We start from the raw sequence: 21,408 nt of genomic DNA on the forward strand, positions 1-21,408 counted from the left end.
TGACTCAGGGCTGAATTGTAGCAAGGAGATTTTTGAAGAGTTATTACCTGGGGAAACGAAGAGTTTTGCTGTAGAAGCTGCAGTGCCAGCCTCATTTTCTGCAATACACTTGAACTCCTCAGAGTCTTCAGGAAATGCTTCTGTGATAAGGTGCAGACTTCCTGTGGAAAGAGCAGAAATTCAACTTGATTAGCGTATTTGGATGCCCCAAACAGACGTATAGTGTGGGAGGATGTTGGGGAGAGTAGGTACTAGGAATAAATAGATTATTCCTGAGAGTTAAAAAAAATCTATCTGATTCAGTATTTTCTCTTTTCAGTGGGCTCATAAAGATAAATATTAAAAATACAACCCCATTGGCTGGGCGCGGTGGCTCACGCCTGTAATCCCAGAACTTTGGGAGGCCAAGGCAGTGGATCACCTGAGGTCAGGAGTTTTAGACCAGCCTGGCCAGCATGGCGAAACCCTGCCTCTACTAAAAAATTACAAAAATTAGCCAGGTGTGGTGGCGGGCACCTGTAATCCCAGCTAATTAGGAGGCTGAGGCAGGAGAATCATTTGAACCTGGGAGGCGGAGATCATAGTGAGCTGAGATCGTGCCACTGTATTCCAGACTGGGTGACAGAGCCAGACTCCATCTCAAAAAAAACAAGAGAAAACAAAACAAAAAGCCCCATTAATTGTACATTTCAAAATAGCTAGAAGAGAGTAATTTGAATGTTTCTAGTGTAAAGAAAAGTAATTTAGGCGATGCATATCTCATTTACCCTGATTTGATTATATGAATGTATTAAATTATCACATATACCTTGAAAATATGTACATCTAATATATATCAATAAAATAAAAAAAAAATCTAAAACAATCCCATCATGGTTCTTATCAACTGCCTCTTAGACATGTCTGTTTTCTCTACTAGACTATGAAATCCTTGAAAGCAGGGATTACATTTTATTCCTTGATTTCTAGAATTCGGTAGCTTTAGTCCTATAGAAACATACTCTGAACTGAACTAGAAATTATCACTACCATCAGACTTAGACCTAATGTTAATGGCCACAGTGTGATGGTCATCACACCTTCTTCTTGGACAGTGAGCAGTTTGGATGTTTGATGTCAGGACACCTCCTTACTGCTTCTGTGTAAAGTTCATGAGTCACAAATCCTAACCCAAGTGGGATTACAGGGAGAATGCATATTCTTTGAGAGCAGGGACCTTGTCAGTCTGGTTCATTGCTGTCTTTTTAATACCAAGAACAGAGACTAACCATAGTCTATACTCAGTAAACCTATGTTGAATTAATAAACATATGAATAAAAACACCGATAAATCCCAGTTACTTTGTTTCTTCTGCTGTGTCAGTTCAAGAGTTGGTGTAGGGGAGCCTCAAAAGAGCTCATGAAGGCAAGAGTGACTTAGGGGACAAAGTCTTCTGATGCTAATGTTGATTTAGTCAATTATCAAGATTTTAAGAAATTATAGTTACCAGGAAGGGATGATAAACTTCTAAAAGATAAAACAAGAAAAAAGAGAGAGAATTTAAGTGATGATAATTAATTTAGTTGGGAGAAGGGACCATATGTATATGAGAAATACCTGGAAGCAAATACAAAATTGACTAATCTGGAGTCCCAGACAGTAAGTAAATTCTTCAGAAACTCAGAAAAGGTACATAAAGGAATGATAAGTGGCAGGGTACAAGAACTTGATTTTAGTTCTGCTTCTACCACTAAATTGTTCTGTGACCTTGTGAAAATTGCTTTACTTACCCAGACTTTCTTTATCCCTAAGATTAGACCGATTGAATATATCTTCTCTGAATATGAACACTGTTGAACACACTAATACTGAGATGGCCTTTTTCACCCAAGAGAATCATTTTTTCCTAATTTCTTTGATTAAAATAAAATGGAAAATTACATTATAAAAATACTGTAGTATTACCGTAGAAAAATATATGAAAGGTTAATAATGGTTTTCTCTATTTTCAATTTTTTTCTTCGTGTTATGTATTTTCTAGGTTTTTTATAAATTTGTATTACTTTATTTTCAACAATACAACAAATGTTGTTTAACAGAAATATCATATCCTTTTTGTAATAAGATTTTTTTCCTATATGTGATGTGTAAATATTTAGTTATTTTGAATTAATATTTAAATGAGTATATTTTCTTCATTTGGCATAAGAACCATCTTGGATTTGAACACTGGCTTCAGCATTTACTAGCCTTGTGTCCTTGAGCGAGATTTTTTTGTATTTCTAATTTTAGTTATTTAAAAATTAGGATAATAACATATATTTCAAAATGGTTATGAGAAGATTAAATGAGAAATTGTTTATAAAGTATAAACTCATTGTTTAGCATAAGATAGATCATTATACTTACTACCCTTCTCCAAATTAATTATCTTGTAGGAAAATTACCCAATAAAGTAAAAAGTTATATGTCAGTTTTTTTATGTTTTACCCTTTAAGAAATGTTTATTCTCATATTTCTTTTTGTTTATATGTCAAGAACTCATGAAAATAAGATTAATTTACGATAAACCAATATTTTCACAGCTATGAAAATTACTCTTTCATCAAAACAGTTTTCTCTGTTGGTTGTTGAGAAATCATTTGGATTTGAAATAGTGATTGTTTAACAGCACAAATCTTTAAACCTTTAAAAAATCAGCAATTAAACTTTAAAATATGAAGTAGACTTCAAGGTTAACTGGAATTAAAAACAATTGAAAGGCTTATCATGATACTTTTCCTCAGAATCCGTAAGTCATCTGAGTTGGTTATCTGCACGTTCTGTCTGTACCAGTGAACTTGAACTGTGGCTGTGTCCTGGATTCTGCATTCAAACATGACTGGCTGATCTCTGATTGTAGGGATGTCTTGAAGATGCTGAAGAATAAACACAGAGTTCAGAGGATGGAAGAAACTGTTATACCATCTACAATGATTTGATATGCCATTTGCAGTAAGAGTGCATTTTTTTAATCATAATTATTGACAGCTGACTATATCTTAAGGCACTGTTGGGCATTCTTTTGGGCTTTGTAATGTGCTTTACAGTCAGGTGTAAATTATTTTTGTCTTCATAGAATTATATTTAATGAGAAAGTTATTATTTCATTTCACCAAGAGCCATTTTTTTTCAAATTAGAAAACAGATTAGTTGAATACTCTTTCTTTTGTTATATTTGACTATTTTGTTGAATACATATCTAATCACAGATTTAGTCTTTATTATTGGTCACAGTAGCATGGGCAGTACCGTAATCACCCCTTATCTTCAGGGGACACATTCCAAGACCCCCAGTGGAAGCCCGAGACCATGGATAGTACTGAAACCTATGTACGCTGTGTTTTTTCCCATACATATATACCTGTGATAAAATTTATAAATTAGTCACAGTAAGAGATTAACAACAATAACTGATAAAATAGAACAATTATACCAATATACTATAATAAGAGTTATGTGAATGTGATCTCTCTCTCTTTCTCTGAAAATATCTTATTATACTCTATTCATCTATTTTCAGACCGCAGTTTACCGTGGGTTGTTGAAACCACAGAAAGTGAAACTGGATAAGGAGGTGAGTACTATATTGTAATTTGTTAAAGAGCCCTGAATCAGGGAACTTGGGCCAAAATGTTAACTCTGCCACTGGCTGATTGAAGCATGTTATAGGAACTTGGAAAAGACTATTAACCTCTCTGGAACTTAAGTTCTTCGTCTGTGAAATCGGGCTAGCAAAATGTGTGGGGTTTTGAGGCTCATTTCACAAAGGTCTGAAAACTTCCTATAAAGAATAAGAGTTATACAAATATATAAAAAGGGTTTATAGCTAGTTTAGTATCACAATGTATAAATGAATGGATGGCATTTACGTTAAATTTACCCCTTAAATCCTGATCTTTCTCCTCCTTCTACCTGCACCCCCAGAGTACCCTGGAATCTGTAATGATATTTCAGATTATAACTTGGCTGTGAGACCAGAGAGTGGGAATCTGAGGTCTTTCTATCAGGTGATAGACCAGCCTAACCCTTCAGGCTTGATGCCCAGAGGTCTCAGGGCATCTTATAGGGAAGGAATGCAGCAGGAGAGACTTGTAGAAGTAACAGACATGTACCTGACAGCATCTGTTGAAAGTGAGCTTCCAGAATCAATAGCAATGTCACTTACTCTTAATGACATTGTTTCATTTGTCTCCCATCCTGTATCTGGTACAGATTAAATCCCTGCCCTGCATTTCATACTTTGAGCCAGCATTGAGCATTTATTCCAATTCTGCCAGGTTTGGTAATTGGGAGACAGAGAGCTCAGAGAAGGCTCAGCCCTAGTTTTGGTTTGACCTGGGTGATTCAATTGTGCTATTTCCAGTGGGTGAGAGGGAAGATAGTGATTCCTGGCTGTGACCTAATCAGGACTCAGTTACTACTTTGCTTGTTGACTTCAGAACGGCATTTTATGGCTAGTTAAGAGAATTTGACTCTATTTTGAGGTCAGGCAAAGCAGTATCCCTAGAGGGGACAGTCTAAGCATTGCCCTCCAGAGCTGGAGGACTGCCACAGAGCAGAAGTCTAAAGAGCACAGGGTAAACCATGAATTGCTCTGTGACACTGAGCAAATCATTTCACCCCTTTTCAGCCTCATTTTTCTCATGTATAACATGATAATAATCTCTGAAATCCTTTCTGGTTTCCTCTTTTTTTCCTTCTCACTGCTTCACTAATGTCTAGAACTTATTTATAAAATCTAAACTCCATCATGCAATATGGAGGAGTTACCTTGGTAAACACAGAGGGTATTACACAAGTGGATCCTGACAGGCTGCTGCAGGGACTCTGCATCTGGTTTAAGGAATAAAAGAGAATATGATGCTGTCACTCATACTGTCAAAGCCCTGAAACTCAGGTCCATGGTGGCCAAAAACTAACGGGCTCAGTTCTAGCTGCTACTGACCACACCTTAAGTTTCCTTTATGAAAAGCATGATGCTTCTAATTTCAGTGTCAGTTTGGGTGTTTGCTCCAGTGCTACACTTTCTTCTTTATCCTCCAGCATTCCATTAGCTGAGATGGAGAAATACAACACTGGGCAATTGTATTTGGGAAATGCATATTGGCAAGTATTTAGATACTATATATTAAACGTTTTAAAAAACTTTTAAATTTTACTTTTTTTTTTCTTCCTCCATATAGTTGTTCTTCTTGGATCTTTTGGGTTTTCAAAAAAGCATCTCCCTCCCCCGCCTTTTTTTTTTAAGTTAACAGAGAATTCATTCCTCGGATAGTTGGAATACTCTCTTATGGGAACAAGTTCCTAGAAACCAACTGTCCCTTATCGTCTGGCACACAAAGAAAGGGCCAAGTCATAGAGCTACCATGGAGTTATTTCTGAAACCTGTGGCTTTCTTTCTTGTTCTTTTGAGGTCATGTGGCTAGAGGCTTTCTTCATGTATACTTCTTAAGAAAACTGCATTGACTCCTTTTTCTTGGGCCTATGTCTGCATTACTAGGACCCTCTCAGAAGGCTTAAAACTGAACTTACCCTCCAGGTATTAATATACAGTGGTTGAACTAAGGTAGAATAACTTGATCTGTTGTTGGAGGTTTCATTTGCTGGGGAGCTGATGGTCAGAGAAACTCTAGTGGTTTTCTTCTTTATCCGGTGAGGGAAACAAAACCAAACACCATCAAGTGAAAGAAAGATTAGAGGCAACTTGGATAGAAAGGCCTCAGTGTATACACATTTGAATGTAGCACATATTTTTACATATAATCCTTATATTTCTCTATATTTGCATAATAATTTTAATACTTTTTTTTACCAATTATTAGTGGATTATGGTTCTGAATAGTTTCACTTTAAATTTGTTTTGTTTCAGTCTGGTAATCGGGGGTGTTATGAAATACTTACGTTGTCTAGAAGAAATAACCTGTAAAGCAAATAATCACTTCAAAGTTTCTCTGCAAAGTCTTAGGTTTTTTTTTTTTTTTTTTTTTTGGTATTTTTTAAAGTGGAACTTTCACTATATTCACACGCAACAAATGCGCATCCACATGAGATTCTGCACTTACTCTGAAATTTCTGTAGCACATTTCAACCTCAATCCCAGAGATAAAACTTTTCCTTACTTCCCTGAGCACCTGCAAGAAAGAGAAAAGATAGATTTGGTCTAAATCTCATTGGATTTTAATACAATTTAGTTCCAGTGTGTTGTATTTACACTCGGACTAGCAGCAGGTGTTGGTTACAGACAGGTTAATCCAGAACATCTGGATTCTTTTTTTTTTTTTTTAGATGGAGTCTCGCTTTGTTGCCCAGGCTGGAGTGCAGTGGTGTGATCCTGGCACACTGTAACCTCCACCTTCCGGGTTCAAGCTATCCTCCCACGTGAGCCTCCTGAGCAGCTGAGACTACAGGCTGCACCACCATGTCTGGCTAATTTTTGTGTTTTTAGTAGAGACGGGGTTTCACCATGTTGGTCAGGCTGGTCTTGAATTCCTGACCTCACGTGATCTGCTGCCTCAGCCTCCCAAAGGGCTGGGATTATAGGTGTGAGCCACCATGCCCAGCCCAGAACAACAGAATTCTTAACTCAGGATGGAACTACTTTAGTATGCTCCATTTTAGAAATCCAGGTGTTTGCCTTTATAGACTTATAGCACTGGTGCCTAGAGGAGGTATTGAGTCATTTCTCAAAACATTATTTCAGAGGGCATAAATTAGTATCTGTGAATGTGTGTTTTGGTCTGAAGTCTTCAGAATATTTGTTATGGTAAGAAATATATTGAAACACATTGCTATGCTTACTAAGGAAGGATGTTATCTTAGTCTGTTCAGGCTTGCTGTGATACCCTTTAAAATACCTTGCTGGGTAATTTGTAAACAATAGAAATTTATTGCTCACAGTTCTGGAGGCTGAGAAGTCCAAGATCAAGGCACCAGCAGATTTAGTGTTTGGTGAGAGCTGTCTCCTTCATAAATGGTGCCTTGTTGCTGTGTCCTCACATGGTAGAAGGGGTAAGAGAATTCCCTCAAGTCTCTTTTATAAGGATACTAATCCCATTCATGAGATTGGAGCCCTCATGACTTAATTACTTCCCAAAGGCCCCATTTCTTAATGCTATCACATTTGAATATTAGGTTTCAACATGTGAATTTTGGGGGGACATCAGCATTTGGACCATAGCAGATCTTGTCAGTATTCCTATTATCTCCATGATGATTTACTAGAAAAATGTATTTCAATTGTTAGTACCAGGAATAATTGAGCTTCTCCCATGATACTAGTTTAATTTTTCCGCATAGACACTATTAGTCTTAATATTGGTTGTGTTGCTATTTGTGTTAGCTACTTGAAAGTTTAGAGCTCACTTCAGAGCCAATAATTTTTTAATTTAAAATTTTATTTTCCTTAAATTTACATTTAAAGATTCATTTTCAGTTTAGGAAAACTTCTAAGTGTGTTTAGAACAGTCTAGGTATATGAATTTAGTTTTTATAAATTGCATACAATTTAAATACATGAAGTATTTCTAATGAAAATTTAGCAACTAAATTCCAATGTTTTAATGCAAAATACAGTTTTAAAGACTAAGTACCAAAAAGGTAAAATTCTTATTATTATTTTTGAGACGGAGTCTCTCTGTGTTGCCCAACTGAAGTGCAGTGATGCGATCTCTGCCCACTGCAACCTCTGCCTCTTGGGTTCAAGCAATTCTCCTGCCTTAGCATCCTGAGTAGCTGGGATTACAGGTGCGCCACCACACCCAGCTAATTTTTTTTTTTTTTTTTTTTTGTATTTTTTGTAGAGAAGGGGTTTCGCCATGTTGGCCAGGCTGGTCTTGAACTCCTGACCTCAAATGATCTTGCTGTCTCAGCCTCCCAGAGTGCTGGGATTACAGGCATGAGCCACTATGCCCGGCTGCAAAATGAATTTTTATATTGATTGCATGTTGAAATGATAATCTTTTATGTATGTTGTTTTAAAACATATTATTAAAATTAATTTTACCTGTTCCTTTTTGTAATTTTAGTGTTACCATTAGAAAATTTAAAATTATGTATTTGTTGTTCTCTTTTCTTTTTTTTTTTTTTTGAGACAGAGTCTCACTGTGTCTCCCAGACTGGAGTGCAGTGGCGCGATCTCAGCTCACTGCAAGAAGCTCCACCTCCCGGGTTCATGCCATTCGCCTGCCTCAGCCTCCCGAGTAGCTGGGACTACAGGCGCCTGCCACCATGCCCGGCTAATTTTTTGTATTTTCAGTAGAGACAGCGTTTCACCGTGTTAGCCAGGGTGGTCTCGATTTCCTGACATCGTGATCTACCCGCCTCGGCCTCCCAAAGTGCTGGGATTACAGGCGTGAGCCACCACGCCTGGCTGTTGTTCTCTTTTCTGATAGGCAGTATATTTTTATTAGATGGCACCATTCTGAACCATGAGCTTTCCTAAAGGGTTAATAAAACTTTCTCAATATCTTCTAAAGTGACTGGTTCATTCAGTTTTTCTGTGTCTCCAGAATAAACTTCGATCGTTTATATTTTCCTCAAAAAATTTTCTTCAAATATATTTTCTTTTTTTTATTTCCAAGTTTTATTTTAAGTTCTGGGGTGCATGTGCAAGATGTGTAGGTTTGTTACATAGGTAAACATGTGCCATAGTGGTTTGCTGCACAGATCGTTCCATCACCTAGATATTAAGCCCAGCATCGATGAACTATTCTTCCTGATGCTCTGCCTCCTCCCACCCCTCATTCTTCGACAGGCCCTAGTGTGTGTTGTTCCCCTCAATGTGTCCATGTGTTCTCATCATTCAGCTTCCACTTATAAGTGAGATCGTGTGGTATTTGGTTTTCTGTTCCTGCATTAGTTTGCTGAGGATAATGGCTTCCAGCTCCATCCATGTCCCTGCAAAGGACATGATCTTGTTCCTTTTTATGGCTGCATAGTATTCCATGGTGTATATGTACCACATTTTCTTTATCCAGTCTATTATTGGTGGGCATTTATGTTGATTCCATGTCTTTGCTATTGTAAATAGTGCTGCAATGAATATACATGTGCATGTATCTTTATAATAGAATGATTTATATTCCTTTGGGTATATACCCAGTAATGGGATTGCTGAGTCAAATGGTATTTCTGCCTCTAGGTCTTTGAAGAATTGCTACACTGTCTTCCACAGTGGTTGAACAATTTACACTTCCACCAACAGTGTAAAAGCATTCTTTTTTCTCCACAACCTCGCCAGCAGGTTCTCTATTCCATTCCATTGGTGTATGTGTCTGTTCTTGTACCAGTACCATGCTGTTTTGGTTACCATAGCCTTGTAGTGTAATTTGAAGTTGGGTAGTGTGATACCTTCAGCTTTATTCTTCTTGCTTATGATTGTCTTTGGTATTTGGGCTCTTTTGGGGTTTCATAGGAATTTTTAAATATTTTTTTTTCTAATTCTGTGAAGAACGTCAATGGTAGTTTAATGGGAATAGCATTGAATCTATAAATTGCTTTGGGCAGTATGGCCATTTTTACATATTGATTCTTCCTATCCATGAGAATGGAATATTTTTCCATTTGTTTGTGTCATCTCTGATTTCTTTGAGCAGTTGTTTGGAGTTGTCCTTGAAGAGGCCCTTCACTTCTCATTAGTTGTCTTCCTAGGTATTTTATTCTTTTTGTGGCAGTCATGAATAGGATTTCATTCATGATTTGGCTCTCATAGAGCCAATAATTCAACAGAGATTAGAGTTAGGATCTCCTAAACTTGTGACCTGATACTTTTTTTACACTTTATCTATGATGATTTATTTCCTCAAACCAACATTTAGGTCACATGGCCCCACAAAGAACTTTTATATTATTTCCATGTAGGAGAGGTTGATTGGAAGATGTAGGTTAGCCTAAATAACAAAATATGGTAATTTCCAGAAAGTCATTGGTTTATGGAAATAGAATATCTAAAATTGTAACTATTTGAGAAAATTTAGGCCATAAGTTTGTATTACACAACAATGCTTTAATGAAAACAAATTAGTTCCCACTTAAAAGTCTTTTATATATAGTGTTTGTTACTATTATTAGAACTAGATTTATCTAATCTCCTCCTAATCTCAATATATAATCTCTTAATACTTGGTGGCTCTTTTCAGTCTTTAAAAACCCTTTATCATCTTGAAGTTGTATTACTATATCAGGCTTAATTTGCTTTAGACTAAAATTTAGGTGATATAAAAAGATTTATTAATGCTACTTCATGTTTTATTTGTTAAGGTAGATAGTGGCTACAGAATGTACCTTTTTTTATTATTTAAACTGTACATATATATTCTATTAACTCTTTCCTATGTATATAGTATTTTATAATAAATTCATAAGATTAAAATAAATCTGTGAACCGAAGCTGCTTTTTGTTTTTGTAAGAGTCAGTTTTTTCATTTTCTTCTTCTTCTTCTTCTTTTTTTTTTGAGATGGTGTCTCACTCTGTCGCCCAGGCTGGAGTACAGTGGCGTGATCTTGGCTCACTGCAACCTCTGCCTCCTTGGTTCAAACTATTCTCCTGCCTCAGCCTCCTGAGTAACTGGGATTACAGGCACGCGCCACCATGCCTGGCTAATTTTTTTGTATTTTTAGTAGAGACAGGGTTTCAACAAGTGGACCAGGCTGGTCTTGAACTCCTGACCTCAGGTGATCCACCTGCTTCAGCCTCCCAAAGTGCTGGGATTACAGATGTGAGCCATCATGCTTGGCCAGTTTTTTCATTTTCAAAGAACAGATAGTATTCTCAGTAGTTCAGAAGAAGATAAATTCAGTTCTATGGATATGCATTAGATAAAGTATTATAAACATGCATAGATTACCTTTATGTCTAAAATTAGGCACAAACAGAAAGAGCCTATATCTACATATTCTCTAAACAGGGTAGAATCAAACTTTGATGTGCTAGCTGCATTTGCTTGACTTGGATCATTTTTCTAAAAATGAAAACTTCACAGTCAAACTCTTGGATTGGTGAATGCTTCCTGAGGCCTCTTTTGCTGAGACTCCAGAAACAACACAAAGGATTTTGGAGTTAACTGACACAATTAAATTATATGAAAAGCTCAATAGTGCAAAAGATTAATAATAGGTTCATCTTAATAATATCATAAGATGTAAGAAACCTTAATGTCATAAGACATTAAATCATGCCAGTGACATCACAAGACAGTGCATGATCACCTGGAAGGCTTTGAGAAGTAAGTGCTAGAAATAAGTAAGGAGACAGAAGCTTGATTGGTCTAAGGTCAGTGTGGACCTTCAACTGAATTTTGAAGCATGTTTAGAATTGGAAAAGATGAGGTATGTATGTGAGATGAGGATTGAGGGTGAATGGTAGTGGGGGATGGATAGGGAAGGGCACTGAGTAACATTCACGGAACATTAAACTGTGTGCCAGATACTGTGGCTTGTACCTTTATCTCGAGGGTGAGGCAAGCAGCCCATGACCATTAGATGGTGTGGAATACTCTGGGATCAGATTGTTTGCATTTACTATTAGGTATGTTAGGTTTCCCTCTAAGTCTCATGATCCCCATCGGTTAAAAAGACACAATAGTAGTGTTTATTTCTAGGGTTAGATAGCTTACAAAAGCACGTAATTTATAAATGATAAATATCAAGCGCTCAATGAATGTTAGCTGCTATTATTATTGTGATGATGGTTGTTATATGGAGATCCAGGGGATAGTCTACCCTTCCTCAGAGGTTACTAATCTAGGCCTCTTTGATATTTCTTTTCTTGTGAACTTAGAACTTCTATAATACACTTTTGTTTTAAATAATCTATTATCATGTACTTTCTTTGGAAATTCCTCAAGATCAGGGATCTTTTAATATGTAATATGTCTCCCATCCCCAAAGTGTCTGGCCTACTGTTGAACACATAGGTGTGGAGTTGGTTGATTTCGCAGATTATTGCACAGGGAGATGTTACATTTTCCTAGGAGGTGTATGTTGCCTTGTGCTATTTTCCTCAACCCCACCTGACAAATAAAAGCAATTGATATAGAAGGATTCCTCCTCTTTTGACCTTGGCAGTAAATCCTAGTATTACACCAGCCATCTTAGGTGAGGTTAACCAATCCTATGATTGCAGACCAGGAGATGACATGAGAAATCTTCTTGCCTAACGTCTTTGGAGAACAAAAGTAAGGTTCAGAGAGAGTATGTTATTTGTCCAAGGTCATGCAATCTGTTGGTAGAAGAGTCAGGATTAGAATCTAAATCTCTTGTCTTCTAGTGCAATCCTTGCAGGTTTATAGCAAATGGACTCTATTACTCGATAAATTCAAAACTGTGGATATTATTCTGAGTAGTTGAGACTGTAATTTTTAAAATCTTTTATTAGATTAGAATGTGTTTATGGTTCTGAATTTAGTAAGGGAATAGTTCATTACCAGAACATCCATTACCAGACAGTCTATTAAAGTCCCAGAAGGACTTTACTTTTAAAAGGACTTAAAAGTACTTTTATTTTGTATGTAAGCTCCATGAGGATGGAGACTTAGTCTGTTTTGTTCACTCCTGAATCCCTAGTGCCTGGAATAGTGCCAGGCACACAGGAGATGCTCAATAAGTAATTGTCGAATGAATAAGTTGGCTTTGTTGGCAGTATTGATTGAGACTTCATTTGGGAATGTTTGTGACTTCCAGAGAGTCTAAACCTTAAGCATCAAACTCTGGAAAGAAACCGTGGAAACACCAGGGAAACTTTGGCTTCGGCAAAAAGATAAAAATGAAATGCTTCCCCCTGTGGGAAGAGAAGGATTACATGAGAGAGTATATATGAAACTTCTGGAACTTTTTGGAAGAAACATACCTTATAAGTAAATGTAAGGTCAGTTGGTGCAAGAGGATAAAACATCCTCTAAGCTTCTGGCACATCTCAAAGGAATAGCTGGAAAAGATTAGCAGAATAGTTTTGGTGGTGTGTGGAATTCAGGCTTTTGCCACCTTGAAATTGTTCTATATCCTTAAGCTAATGAAAACAAAAAAGAGAAAATTCTATCTTTATAAAGAGAAGGGTCTTTGTACCTGGCTTCTTAATGTTCATGATGCTCCTCCTTCTAAGCATGAACAGTCAAGCTTCATGGGCAAGTCACCCAGCAGCCCCTGCTACCATTTAATCCATGGGGTGGGGAGGCCAAGCAGGAGTTTCCTGTTTCCTGTCCCTGATCTTCCAACCAATGAAAAAAGACAGTGATTACTAATGGAACAAAGAAGTGCCCTGAATCTTACTTTGGGTATATTGCTGAGTCATATGATCTGTGTCTGAAATGGATAAAAATATAGAAAGATCAAGTAATATGGTGAAAGAGAGCACTAATTCAAGATTAAGGAAATCTAGATTCTGTTTTAGGGCTGTCGTTTATTAGTTATGATTTGGACAAGACCTTTGGGGTCTCAGTTATATTAGAAGTGAGATGGTCCCTGAGGTTTCTTCTAGGTCTAATATTTGCTATTTTAAAACATTTTTAAAAAATCTCAAGGTTTGATCATGCTTTAAAATCTCTAATTTTCAGAATTACCAGAGTAGATGAATTTCCATCAGAGGATAAGAGAAAGAAAGATGAACATTGGTGCTTAAAGCAAAAGCAGTCAGCACTTAAGGCACTGGCTTTGACTGCCACTTCAGAATGCAGAGGTTTGAAAGATAACAAGCTGAGTCTTAGAAATTACTGAAACAATTTAAAATATTATTTATTTATTAAAAATATTTCAGAACTAATTTGAGTAAATGATAAAGCAAAGCCAAACACAAAAAGGAGTAATTTCTAAAAGAAAGCTCACCCTTGGCTGGGCGCGGTGGCTCAAGCCTGTAATCCCAGCACTTTGGGAGGCCGAGACGGGCGGATCACGAGGTCAGGAGATCGAGACCATCCTGGCTAACACGGTGAAACCCCGTCTCTACTAAAAAATACAAAAAACTAGCCGGGCGAGGTGGCGGGCGCCTGTAGTCCCAGCTACTCGGGAGGCTGAGGCAGGAGAATGGTCTAAACCCGGGAGGCGGAGCTTGCAGTGAGCTGAGATCCGGCCACTGCACCCCAGCCTGGGCGACAGAGCAAGACTCTGTCTCAAAAAAAAAAAAAAAAAAAAGAAAGCTCACCCTTAAATATTGGCTTCTCTTGCTAAAGCCACTGTAGTCTCTTACATTTGATTCTCGTGTATTTTCCTCTAGGGGAGAGAAAAGGAGATTTTTCAAAAGGAAAAAAACCCTTTTGTTTGACTGTTCTGAAAATATCACACTCCAGAATATAAAAATGAAAGTGTGGGTTCATAGTACATGCAGGCCCTACGTGTGGCCTATCCTGAAGTGTTCTCTCATGATTTTATGTGGCACTGGGGATGTCCTTGAGGGAAAAAATAGCCAGGGGTTTTACTTTGGTGATGAGTTATGCTAGCAGGCTTCATGTCTCACGTAAATGGTAACCTTTGCTGAGTGTAACCCTAGCTCTTTGTAAAGAGAACAGAATTAGACTCCACCAAATGAAGAGTCCAAGACCTTGGCAATCTTACCCTGGAAAGATGACAAGATACATAGAGATCAGACAAATGAACAATGATGATGCCTTTATAACATTGCCTGAATAGCTAGGATGTCTGCAGAGTTATACTGGCTTCATGGATATTATATAGGTTCAGTGGTCTGAAAAATAGGACATTAGATCTATTTCAAAGTGAACAACTGTAGAATTTGACAGTAGCTTCATTAGGAAAAAAAGAGGAAAGAGAAGTAAGGTAAGGCAGGTTTAGCAATGTACAGTATTTTAAATGTATCAAAATGTCACATTAGTGAGAATATTTTAAATTCATACAATAACCTAAACTCTGCATTCTTTTAAAATGTTTCTTAAGTTATTTTGATTTGATGGAGAGTTTATTATGCTGTTCCATATACTTTCTTTTGCTTGCCTATTTTATTATTTAGTGTTTTTGTTTCGCTTTGTTTTTAGAGACAGGATCTTACTCTGTCACCCAGTCTGGAGTGCAGTGGCATGACCATATGTCACTGCAACCTTGAACTCCTGGGCTTAAGTGATACTCCCACCTCAGCCTCCCCAGTAGCTAGGACTACTGGCATGTGCCACTATGCCTCGCTAATTTTTTTTTTTTTTTTGTAGAAATGGAGTTTTGCTGGGTAGCAGAGGCTGGAGATTTAGTGTTTGCATGTTTATCTATCTTCTATTTGATAACAGATGCCATACTAGGTAACCTTTATTCACATAAAGATAATTAATTCAAAGTGTCCATAAAGCACCAGATATGGTGGAAGATTTTAACAATTTAATTACTTTATTTATTTATTTATTAATTTTTTAAGAGACAGGATCTTGCTATGTTGCCCAAGCTGGAGTGCAGTAGCTGTTCACATGGGCGATCCTAGCACACTACAGCCTCAAACTCCTGGCTTCAGGCAATCCTTCGCCTCAGCCTCTGGAGCAGCTGAGACTTCAGGTGTGTGCCACCGCACCTGGCCATTTTTTATTTTCTATTACACCTAACAGGGTTGGAGGGAGAACAAATAGTTGAGGAAAGAGGTACGTGAATTAAGTCAATAAAGGAGTTGTGAGTTTTGTGTGTATGAGATGGTTTCCATCACTTTCCGAAAAATCCAGCTTCTGCTATGGCCCACTATGGCAGTCCACAGTCACCACTGTGACTGTAGTATTAGTCCCTGCAAAAATAAATGCATCTGTTTTGTGAACATACTTAAGCTGCTCAAGAAGATGATGATATTTGACGTCAACTGAGTATTTTGGTGGTAGTTTTGAAAAGTTCTTAAGGAAGCTTGATACATGGGAAATTCTAAAGATGCATCTCACTATTTCTTCCCCAGTTGATCTAGATCATTTTCTAACCAAAGTAGATTTTAATTATTTCATATCTCTTGATGTATTAGCATACAGCCTTCACATTGGTCTCTGTTTCTTTTGTTTTCTTGCTTGCTTGCTTTTGGGAAAAAGAAATCACTTTTAAAAAATTTTCAACACATTAAACTGATGTCAAGGGTGAGCTATTGTTTTCTACATGACTGGAAATTTTACTTCACATTTAGAGTTTTGTCTCGTCCCCAGTGTTTTGTTAAATTTTTTTTTTTTTTTTTTTTTTTTGAGACGGAGTCTCACGCTGTTGCCCAGGCTGGAGTGCAGTGGCGCGATCTCGGCTCACTGCAAGCTCCGCCTCCCGGGTTCCCGCCATTCTCCTGCCTCAGCCTCCTGAGTAGCTGGGACTACAGGCGCCCGCCACCGCGCCCGGCTAATTTTTTGTATTTTTAGTAGAGACGGGGTTTCACTGTGGTCTCGATCTCCTGACCTTGTGATCCGCCTGCCTCGGCCTCCCAAAGTGCTGGGATTACAGGCTTGAGCCACCGCGCCTGGCCAAATTTTTTTATTTTACAAAGTGCCAAAGAGCAGGTCTGTCCTGTCATTGTTAATCATCTGTCTCTCCATGTTAGATTAAAATGCTTATTGTCCTGGTTCTCATGGTTCCTATATCTAAATTGTGTTTTTATATAAAACCATTTACTCTATGAAGTTGTTACAAAAGATGCGTTTCTATTTGAATATCTATGTAGCTCAACCTTTACTGTACTTGTTTTCTTGTTGTCAAAGTCCACATTGTTCATGGCCTTTCTCAAACAGCTTCTCCATCAAAAGATATGATCCCTGTCATGAGTTATTAATGTTACTACTTCTTTCCCTTGATACTGAAATCCTAGTGGAATTAGAAACAACTGGGACGTATCTTTAAAATCTTACTCACTGGAGGGCTCTTCTGGGGCATATGGTCTTTCTCCTGTGGCTTGATGTTTTAGGTCAGGAATTTGAGAAGAGCTGGCTGAGCAGTTCATCTCTGATCCAAGTGTTGACAGCTGGGACTAGATAATGCATTTCCCAGATGGTTTCTTCACTCACATGTATAGCACCTTTGTGCCACCTTGATCAGTTCACCCCACTCCCCAACTTGGTGTCCCATCCTTCAGGGATCTCCATGTGGCTTGGGCTTCTCACGGGATAGTGACCTCCTGGTAGTAGATTTCTCACATGAAGGCTTAGAGCACCAAAATAAAATGTTCTAAAAACCATCTCTTAAATATTATCTTTCCCCAATTGTTCTTGTGAGAATAGAGGAACTAACTTTAAAAGACCCAATTTGTAGAATTCTTTATAAAAAATTCAGGCCTTAGGGTTCAAATACTAAGATAAAAAGTTGAATGATGTGGCAAGCTACTTTTCACTTGTTTTGTTAGGGAACTTTCAAATTTTGCTAAAAATTGTGTTTATGAGCTTTTTTCTTATTTGAGGGTGAAATGTTGACATTGAACTAGCCCTAGGGCAAAGGAGAGGAACAGTGATGGTGGGGGGCCCATAGGCCAAGTGAGTAGTCTACACTGCTTCCTGGGTCTCACTCTCTAACACTTGTAGTGGTCATGCTGATGAGAGATGACAGGAAAAAAGTTTCCTAGAGTTAAAAGCCTTCCTGTCCTGGAAGCAACAAACAACTTTGAATCCGACTTTTGGCAGAACTGCTAATTGACATAGTTAATATTTTGCAAGCTCTTCTCACCTCTTCTGTCTGCCCCTCCCCAAAATCCTTTCCTACACACACATTATAGTGTTTTCTTTGTTTAGAACTAGTCCTGCAAACCTATCACTTCCTCAAGCCCACATCAAAACTGACTTGTTTTATTCTAATCTCTAATAGACTGGTTCAAAGACACCCATTTCTCCATAAACACATTTCACCCCGTCATTTGTCTTTAGGAAGAGCCATTGCTTTAACCCCAATGGTACGCTCTCCAGTGGTGGCATTCTGAAGCAGAGACATCATCTTAGGGGTAGGGGAGATTAGATGTCGTTTACATCCTGCTGAATGCAGAAGAGACTTTGATATTTAACCCTCAAACTTTTATTTCCTTTGACATGTCACCTAAAGTAGGAAGAAGATGTTTGTCTTGTTTTTGTTTTTGTTTTTGTTTGAAACGGGGTCTCACTTTGTTGCCCAAGCTGGAGTGCAGTATTACAATAATATAACTCACTGCCTTGAACTTCTGGGCTCAAGTGATCATCCCTCCTCAGCCTCCCGAGTAGCTGGACTATAGGCGCGTGCCACCATGTTCAGCTAATTTTTAAACTTTTTTTGTGGACATGGACTTTTGCTATGTTGCTTGGGCTGGTCTTGAACTCCTGGGTTCAAGCAGTCCTCCCATCCCTCCGTCTCAGAGTGTTGGGATTACATGTGTGAGCCACTGTGCTCAGCCTATTTGTCCTTTTTGATGCTACTGGGTTTAGTACATTTTTGTGTTATAAAATCATGCCCAATTTTTAAAAGGGGCTATTCCATTTCTGTTAGCCATACATACATGCACACAGTTATTGCCCAGAGGAACACTGTGTGCATAAGGACAGCTAAGACCCCATACTGTCATTAGCTGGGAGTCAGGTTACCTCCCACATGGACAGTGTCATGTGCTAGAGATGTGTGCAAGTAGAAGAGTCCTAGAGAGGAGAATCTGTAGCATTAAGTGGGCTTTGCAAATTTAAAAAAAAGAAAAAAAGATCATTCACAACAACCCTCTCTGACCTTAATTTTTAATAACTGTGAAATGGAGTTAATCACCTAGGCACTGTACTAACCACTTTATATACGTAATCTCATTCACTCCTCACAACAACTCCAGTATCTAGGGATATTATTATTCCCATTTTAGAAGAAAGGAAACATAAGCTTAGAGGGTTTACACAAATTGCCCAGAGTCACATGGCTAATAAGCTGTGGAGCCAGAAATAAAATCTACACAGTTCATCTCTAGAGAAGAGAGATCTTCCTTCAAGTACTTCCATGACCTGTGTGAGTAAATCTCATAATGCGTACTTCTTGGGAAATAGGAGGAAAGGGGACCTAGGCTGTAATGAAAAGCCTGAAGTTCTACTTTATTTATTTATTTTTCTGTCTAGATGAACCTTTATTTTTACACATGTTCTTAAAGTCCAAACTTCTTCTTTTTTTAAATTATACTTTAAGTTCTGGGATACATGTACAGAATGTGCAGGTTTGTTACATAGGTATACACATGTCATGGTGGTTTGCTGTATCCATCAACCTGTCACCTGCATTAGGTACTTCTCCTAATGCTATCCCTCCCCTAGCCCCCATCCCACAACAGGCGCTGGTATGTAATGTTCCCCTCCCTGTGTCCATGTGTTCTCATTGTTCAACTCTCAATTATAAGTGAGAACATGCAGTGTTTGGTTTTCTGTTCCTGTGTTAGTTTGCTGAGAATGATGGTTTCCAGCTTCATCCATGTCCCTGCAAAGGACATGAACTAATTCTTTTTATGGCTGCATAGTATTCCATGGTGTATATGTGCCACATTTTCTTTATCCAGTCTATTATTGATGGGCATTTGGGTTGGTTCCAATTCTTTGCTATTGTGAATAATGCTGCAATAAACATACATGTGCCCGTGTCTTTATAGTAGAATGATTTATAATCCTTGGGGTATATACCCAGTAATGGGATTACTGGGTCAAATGGTATTTCTGGTGCTAGATCCTTGAGGAATCACCACACTGTCTTCCACACTGGTTGAACTAATTTACACTCCCACCAACAGTGTAAAAGCATTCCTGTTTCTCCACATCCTCTCCAGCATCTGTTGTTTCCTGACTTTTTAATGATTGCCATTCTAACTGGCGTGAGATGGTATTTCATTGTGGTTCTACTTTATAAATAGGCTTTGGGTTTGGGAGGACTCTCTTAAGGATATAAACAGAGATTTCCACCAATAACCTTCTCATATGCAGGACACTGCCTCAGAAACTTAACTCTGAGAATGGTTTATGTTTATTGCTTAGATATATAAGAAGATATATGTGTATTACAGTTAGTTGAACTAGACAGTGTATAAAAAGCCGTTTACAAAATATGAGAGAGATGCCTGATAAATGTGTTGATTCAATTTTTTGGATGTGAAATAGCTTTGGGTTAAAGCCCCAAGACTCACATCAGAGGCCTTGCCAGAGACAGAAATGAAACTATGTTCAGGAAATAAAGATATTTACCATACCCAAAGGGCAAATTCTCACTAGGTCCAGCTGCCTCACTACAGAAAATGATGTAATGACACCTCACTGCAGTTCTCTCAGCATCAGGCAATATATCCATGTGACAAACCTGAACATGTTCCCCTGAATCTTAAAAAAAAAAAAAAAAAAAAAAAAGAGAGGGAAAGAAAAATAAATGAATTCTACAAGGGGAGGGGAAGAACGTGATTGGGACAGGTTAGGATTATATCTTTTTTCCCTTACCCTCTTCCACTAGTACAGTTTAATTTAGCTCCTTGCCACCTTGGCAGTATTGATCTGTGTGAGAGACTGAGAAGCTGAGGCAGAGAGGGGGAGAGAAGTAGGACAGTGACAAGCTCATGGAGGCAAGGGGCAGTTTGAAGTGCGAGGAAACGGGACTGGGGGGCCGGGTGATCATGATAATAAATACATGCGAGGAGCAGGAGCATTTTGGGGAGGTTATAGAGAAGCTGGGACTTAGAGAGCACTGAGATCGGCAGTCGGGCTTTATAGGTTCAGACTTAATCTCAGGGCTGTCCCTGGTCCCTACAGTCACTTCTGGGATGATGCAGAAGCAAAGTTCCCTAAGGTCACAGAATTATTGAATATTAAAGTCCCACATAACCTCAGAGGCCATCAAGTACATATAGCCCCTCAATTTCAGTTTAAAGGGAATTTAAAGTGATTTTGTCCAGTTGATTTAAAACAGCTTTGATTTTCATGGCAGCCTTTAATATCACTTTCTTTTGCAAGTTGCTTTCCTGTTAAAAATTCTATCTGTAGAAGACCCCGTGTATGTGTGTTTGTCTGTGTGTGTTTATGTGGATGTGATGTCGATGGTGGACCTCTTTTGTCAGACAATAGAGTGAAAGATTGTGATTTTAATTACCTTTTTAGCTGCAAATCAGGAACAAAATTAGCCAATCTATAGATATTTATGAAGTATCCATTCAATGTATTCCTTTGTTTCTGATGGCCAGACAGATATTTTATTTTATTTATTTATTGAGACAGGTTCTCACTCTGTTGCCCAGACTTGAATGCAGTGTCACTCACTGCGGCCTCAACCTCCCAGACTCAAGCCATCCTCCCCACCTCAGCCTCCTGGATAGCTGAGACTACAGGCGTGCGCCACAACACCTGGCTAATTTTTTTTTTGTAGAGACAGGGTTTTGCCCTGTTGCTGAGGCTGGTCTCCATCTCCTAGGCTCAAGTGATCTGCCTGCCTCAGCCTACCAACCTGCTGGGATTACAGGAGTGTAGACAGCACATTTTAGGCACATAATTTGGATA

At 38.2% G+C, this 21,408-nt stretch overlaps 2 protein-coding genes across 8 annotated transcripts in view; one reads left to right on the plus strand and one right to left on the minus strand.

Moving 5' to 3' along the window:
* The window catches only part of LOC105467094 (kelch like family member 3), a 270,346-nt gene that overhangs the window by 27,713 nt on the left and 221,225 nt on the right, over positions 1 to 21,408 (plus strand). For 5 of the 7 annotated variants that reach the window (XM_071098391.1, XM_071098388.1, XM_071098386.1 and 2 more), the window contains 2 exons: positions 2,883 to 2,974; positions 3,543 to 3,596. The gene's annotated coding sequence lies outside the window, so the exon portion shown is untranslated. Of the gene's footprint in view, positions 1 to 2,815; positions 2,975 to 3,542; positions 3,597 to 21,408 lie in introns of all 7 variants that reach the window. The other 2 variants (XM_071098389.1, XM_071098385.1) reach the window with 1 other exon arrangement.
* LOC105467099 (palladin-like) overlaps positions 1 to 21,408 on the minus strand; it is a 108,344-nt gene that overhangs the window by 1,174 nt on the left and 85,762 nt on the right. Inside the window, exons 3-7 of the mRNA XM_071098395.1 lie at positions 6,085 to 6,153; positions 5,555 to 5,665; positions 4,793 to 4,855; positions 2,757 to 2,898; positions 48 to 161 (exon numbers count right to left, since the gene is read on the minus strand). Coding sequence (XP_070954496.1) covers positions 48 to 161; positions 2,757 to 2,898; positions 4,793 to 4,855; positions 5,555 to 5,665; positions 6,085 to 6,105 — 451 coding nt within the window. The 5' untranslated portion in view covers positions 6,106 to 6,153. The remainder of the gene's footprint in view (positions 1 to 47; positions 162 to 2,756; positions 2,899 to 4,792; positions 4,856 to 5,554; positions 5,666 to 6,084; positions 6,154 to 21,408) is intronic.

This window comes from Macaca nemestrina, chromosome 6 (assembly GCF_043159975.1).
Source record: "Macaca nemestrina isolate mMacNem1 chromosome 6, mMacNem.hap1, whole genome shotgun sequence".
Classification (NCBI taxonomy): domain Eukaryota; kingdom Metazoa; phylum Chordata; class Mammalia; order Primates; family Cercopithecidae; genus Macaca; species Macaca nemestrina.